Genomic DNA, 5713 nt, shown 5'->3' on the forward strand with positions numbered 1-5713 from the left:
TGTGCTGTTCTAATCGTTTTTGGATAATCTTCAGTAGAGTCTTCTTTGCATGTGAAATAAATGTGAAATATCTTACTCACAAAAGGACAAAGGTTACATAGCACCACTGATGTAAAACGAGACTGACATCAGGGTTGAGTGAACCTAAGAGAAGCAGGGATAAATGATGTATAGTGCACTGAAGCAGATGAGAGAGAGAACTGTTTAAAAGGAATATAGGAGTAGGTATTCTTTTCATGTTGGAAGGAGTGGCATCCACTTCGCAATAGCTTGTCTCCGGAAACCCTATGAACCTGCAGAGAGGATGAGAGACACCCAGCGTTGAGGACTCTCCTTCATAGGGTCGCTGTGAGTCGCCTGTGACATGACGGCACTTAAGCATAACAAGAACAACAATTCTTTTCATGACAAGATTACAGAAAAAGAATTGCTTAATAAATGGGACTCTGGACTTTTGGGGGTATTGTATAACAATGAAAGAATTTGTCTTTTCAAAGAGAAAAACTGACTGGGGGAGGGGGTAGACAGGGAGGAACATGTGCAACAATGAATGAATGAATGAATGGGGAAGAAATTAAATGGAATGAATATCCCATAAAAAAGTTATACAGATTACATTTAAAAAAATTTAATAAACATGAAACAGTACTGATGTCATCACGTCTGAAAGGCAGCTCTCAAATGTCTCCTGCAGGGCTGGCGGTCACCCTGTTGACGGCTGCCCCAAAGCCCTGGTCCAGCAGGACTTGGCCCAGTCGGGCTGCCAGCCCAGGGAAAGTCTCCCAGTGTGGATTTCCTGGATGTCCTTGGTGGCCATGCAGCACTCAGGCGGGTCGGGGACACCCTGGTATTCCAGCACCAAGGGAGCCTGCACCCCTACAGGCCCTGCAGGACAACTGTGGAATCACAGAGCTGAGTGGAAGCAGCAGCCCAGGGCAGAAGGAGGACAGGGAGCTGGGAGGAGCCTGTGACCCGCACCCACCCAGGGCAGCTGGTCAGGGTGGTTGAAGCCCTGCTGAGCGGGAGGATGAGCCGGAAGTCAGCAGCGAAGCTGGAGGACTTGACGGCCCTCAGGACAAGCCAGCGCCTAAGGAAGGCGGCCTGGGCTGGGCTGCAGGCAGAGGCCAGAGGGCGTCGCCCAGACCCTCCTCGCTGTAGGAAGACACGTGGACCCTAGCTACTCGACACGTCCACTTCCGGTGCACCGGGCACACAGCAGTTCAACACAGGCCTCTCCGGAGGCGCTTTCCCTCGGGCAAAAAGACCCGACCCCGTCCTCCGTCCTTAAGGGGTTCTGGAAATGCCCGACCTAGAGACCCTCCCCAACAAATTATTGACCGTTACTGTAACAGAAACAAAACAAGGGGTTGGCTTGGACAAACACGTTTATTTCCTTTCCCACAAGACAGGAATTGAGGAAATGGAAGATAATTGCAGTGTAAAGTTGAAGATTATTGATGTAAAGTTTTTCTGTTGGTAAAGGTCTTGCTCTGACCAGTCCAACTCCAGTCCTAGGTCCTCCAGGACCTGACTCAGCTGCTCCAGCCAATTCTGCACAGCCCTCATGTCTATGATTCTCATTCCTCCGCAGCTCACACAGCACTCCCGAGGGAGCGGCACCTCCAGCATCGTGATCTTGTTCTGAGGGAGGGTGCACAGCAGCAGGCTCTCCAGGACGTCCATCAAGAGCGAGTTTCCACTGAACCTGAGGAAATCGAGCTGGGAGCATCGGCCCAGGGCAGGCAGGAGGGCTGTGAACTCGATGTCAGTCATGCCACAGCCGCTCAAGTCCAGTTTTTTCAGGGTGCCTGAGATTCTCTCCAGCAGAATGTTGAGGAACACAGCAGCTACACCTACGATCTGCACATTTCTGAGATGCAGGCTACTCAGGCGGCAGGTGCTCGAACACCTGGACAAGTATTCCAAGTCAGATCCTGTCATACAAGAATCAGTAATGTAGAGGCACTCTAGTGGGGCCTCCAGGTACCTGAAGACCTGATACAATTGACCGGGAAGAGAGCTGGTTAAGTGTATGTGGAGGTGGCGGAGATGCTGCAGGTGTAAGAACACGATGGAGAATTGAGCAAACAGGCTCGTTACCACTGTTGCGTCCCAGTGGGTCCAGTGGTCAAGAAAATCTCGACCAAGGTACAAGCTGTTCAGATGAACCATCTTCCGCAGGCATTGAGTAAATTTAGCCTTGTGATCTAATTGCAAGTGGCAGCTGACTTCTACCTCCTCCATACAGTCTAGGTGTACCTTATCAAAGATCTTTTTGACAATGTGAAATCTCAATAGCTCAGCAAGAAACTCTAGCCTCCGACAGCACAGTTGTGGTAGTAGTTTCTTCTCTTCGACCCTCTTCACAAGGAAAGTGAGCAATTCATCTGGAGAGGGCTCCGTGAAGCACAGGTCCGACAGCAGCACCAGGACTCCCGGTTCAGCGGAGCACTGCTTCTTCTCCCCTGTGCTGGAGGGCCGCACTCTGTGCCTCTCTGGGCTGGGCTGCGCAGCCCCACTCTCCCGTAAGGGGCTCGCTGAGATCCCGTCCCCCAGCCCAGCCCACACGTGCCAGAAGTTGGTGTAAGTGTCGCTTCTGAGGTCCAGCACTTGGAGTTTCCAACGTGTAGGTCGAAAGTCATGGGCAAGCAGCACATCGAGGCCATTGAGGGCAGCCTTCAAGATGTCCTGATCACACTGCGGAGCTTCCAGCAGCGCCCCCAGGGGGAGGTAGGGGAACGGCCAGGCCACCACCATCGCCTGGACCGTCCTGCAGCGTCTCCTCGCAACCGCCAACACGAACAGCGGTGGAAAGCATTCCCTGGGAAGTGACTGCAGGGCGGCCATGGCAGCGGCTTCATGCTCTAAAAGGCTCTGGGCGGCCAGGTCCACGAGTCTGGACGGGTTCTGTCTGCCCATGCCGCTCTCCTGCTCCAACGGGAAATGTGGTTAGTGGTCGGCAGCGAGAGCTAAGGCCCCCCATACCCACCCTCCAGATTCTCTGAAGCCTTGCTAGTTGGTACAAGCCACAACACCCACCTTTTCCATTTTCCAACGGTGTAGAGATTCTTGGATGTCGTGTCAGCTCACAGTCTTGTCAGCATCAGCCTGGTCAGAAGGCTGAGTGCAAGTTCTCAAGCTCCAGAGGGAGAGGAACCTCAGGACCAGCAGAGCGACCACCAGAGCACCTACGAACAGGCGTGGAGGAGAAGTAGGCTTGAGATCTGCAGGGAGTAAAGGCTAGCACACTGCGCTCAGATGCTCACGAGTGTTTGGAGCTGGCTGCCAGCCTGAGGACCTCCCTCTCACCTCAGTCACGATGATCACCTGATCACAATTAACCACTACTATCCCTGTTTATTAGTAAACAGACATTATCAGAGAGGGGAGTGTTCCTAGAATGTCTTCACCCAGAGAGGATTATACTCCTTGGCATTGGATCAAGGCACCGTCAAAGGTCCCACAGGGTTGACACCTTAATCCACTGTGTCTCTAGTCCTGGGTGGGGCTCTGGAGGATAGTGAGAAGGATCAATGCAGCCGAGCCCCTTCCTTATCCAGCAGCCACTCTGAGGGAACCCTGGGCAACCCCTCCGGTGCTATTTCCTCCTCCTGGACACGTGCAGAGGGCCAGCTAGGAGTCAGTCCCAACCCAAGGGGGTACATCACAACAACAACAAGGTGGGGCTCCCAAACTGAGATGGATGAGGACACACATGGGCCACCTGCTTAGGAAACAATGGCCTCACAATGTCCTATGAGCGAATCCGGAACATTATTCAGTGGGGGGCTGGGGTTGAGCCCCTCAGGTAGAACTAGGGAACAGCTGCTTCCTCCAAGTAAGAAAAAGGACCTACTGCCACCAAGTCCAAGCAGCCCCGAGTGGAGCCTCCAGGGACTTTTCAGCAGAGGTAAATTGCATGCAAAGAGACTGTCATCCTTCTCCCTCGGAGCAGAGGCTAGATTCCAACCTGCTGCCTTTGGGTTGGCAGTACAACTCCCTACCGACTAGGCCCAGGGGCTCCTCAAAGCAGAATGTACAACTATCATGCTTATGAATGAAACCAGATTTGTGGTTGGTGGGGAGATGTCAAGGGGAGTTCTGATGGCTTAGTGGTTTGACTGTAGGGACAACCGCAATGTCCCGAGGTTCGAATCCATGGAACCGTTTATATTCTTCCCCCACATCACAGCCCAAGAGTCTCTGCTTTGACAGTTATGATTTAGTCATTCCCTTGCTGAGCTGGGATCTGGTGTAACCCTCTCGCTGTGGGATGTCACACAGGGGCTCAGCTCCATGAGGAAGTGTACAAAAAAGAAGGGATAGTTTACCACCTCTGAAAACCACTAGAGGGTGAGCTATGGGTCAGTTCCAATTCTACAGCCAACAAGAAGAGCAACTGGGAGATCTCAGGTCATCACTGCGCCCTCCAGGGGCTGCGGCTCTCCTTACCCTTCAGCACCCCCGACATAAAGCTCAAGGCCTGCTCAAAACCCTTCCCAACTTACTTTGGAGAAGTCTATCAGGTTCCAAACCTTTCAATATGGCGTCAGCTGGAGTCTCCTCTAAATCCCCCACGTCAGAAGCAGAGAGTAAGTAGGCTGGAAGGCTAATGCGGCAGAGGACGGTGAAGAGCAGCGGCCAAAGACTAATAGACAGCCGGTGACCAGAAGTTGGCTCTGATTCTCAGAGCTGAACGTCAGAAGAGACCCCCACAGATACAATGCTGTCGAAATGCTGGTACTTATTTGGAGCAGGCCATACCTTTGTGGCCCCTCCTCTCATCTCATTGGCTTTTCCTACAGGTCGCATCCTGGGGGGTGAATACCCTTTCTGATAGCTCCCCAGGGAAAGGATTACACTGGATCTCAGCTCATCGTTGCTGCTGTTGTTAAGTGCCATCGAGTAGCTGGCAACCCATAGCGATTACCCTGTGAAGGAGAGTCCTCGACACTTGGGCGCCTTTCATCCTCTCTCCAGGTTCATAAGGTTCTGGAGGCAAGCTATTATGGAAGTGGATGCCATTCCTTCTTCCAAGCTTGTTTTAATCGGGCAGCTCCACCCTACTCTCTGTCCACATTGGGTTCTTGTTGTTATGTGCCGTCGAGTCTTTTGTGTCTCATAGCGACCCTATGTACAACAGGCCTATACCCTGCTCTATCCTGTGCCAACAGCATTGCCTCTGACACACCCATCCTGATTACCCCAGTTAGTGAACCAATCCACCTCATAGAGAGTCTTCCTTTCCTGCGCTGTCCCTCTACCTGCCAAGCATGATGTCCCCCTCCAAGGACCTGTCTCTCCTTACAATATGTCCAAAGTATGTCAGACGAAGCCCCAGAATCCTTACCTCCAAGGAGTAGCCTGGTTTAACCCTCTCTAGGATGGATCTGTTTGTTTTCTTTGCAGTCCATGGAACATTCAATACTCTTCTCCAGCACCACAGCTCAAATGTGTCAATTCTCCTTCTAACCTCCCTAGTCATTGTCCAACTCTCTGATGCATAACAAACCGCATTGGGCAGCCAACCATTAATGCATTTGATACATCAGTGTCAGAGTTCAGCCTCACAGAAACCAAAGTGACCGTGGTACGGCAACTTGTACACAAGGGCTATACGACCTAGAGGAATGTCTGATCAAAAACAATGAAGGACAGGCCCGAGGGCCGCAGATTAAAAGTCACCCACCTTTGGCTTGGTAGCATCGCTTTC

General features: G+C 52.0%; 1 protein-coding gene across 1 annotated transcript; it reads right to left on the minus strand.

Annotated features, from left to right (window-relative positions):
- Positions 1 to 703: 703 nt before the first annotated feature.
- LOC102853206 (melanoma antigen preferentially expressed in tumors-like) lies at positions 704 to 2919 on the minus strand. The gene is made up of 3 exons (XM_006903413.1): positions 1496 to 2919; positions 983 to 1111; positions 704 to 896 (listed from the first exon to the last, which is right to left on the minus strand). The coding sequence occupies exons 1-3, from the start codon at positions 2917 to 2919 to the stop codon at positions 704 to 706; spliced, it is 1746 nt and encodes a 581-aa protein (XP_006903475.1).
- Between the last annotated feature and the right edge of the window lie 2794 nt (positions 2920 to 5713).

Source organism: Elephantulus edwardii, unplaced genomic scaffold (genome assembly GCF_000299155.1).
Source record: "Elephantulus edwardii isolate Elephantulus edwardi_28Jun2011 unplaced genomic scaffold, EleEdw1.0 scaffold00680, whole genome shotgun sequence".
Taxonomy (NCBI): domain Eukaryota; kingdom Metazoa; phylum Chordata; class Mammalia; order Macroscelidea; family Macroscelididae; genus Elephantulus; species Elephantulus edwardii.

Coding starts and splice junctions, on each gene's coding strand:
- LOC102853206 (XM_006903413.1), bottom strand. CDS start 2,919: ATGGGCAGACAGAACCCGTCCAGACTCGTGGACCTGGCCGCCCAGAGC. Junction 1,112..1,495: donor CTAGGACTGGAGTTGGACTG/GTCAGAGCAAGA, acceptor CTCTGCCTGCAG/CCCAGCCCAGGCCGCCTTCC. Junction 897..982: donor ACCCTGACCAGCTGCCCTGG/GTGGGTGCGGGT, acceptor GTGATTCCACAG/TTGTCCTGCAGGGCCTGTAG.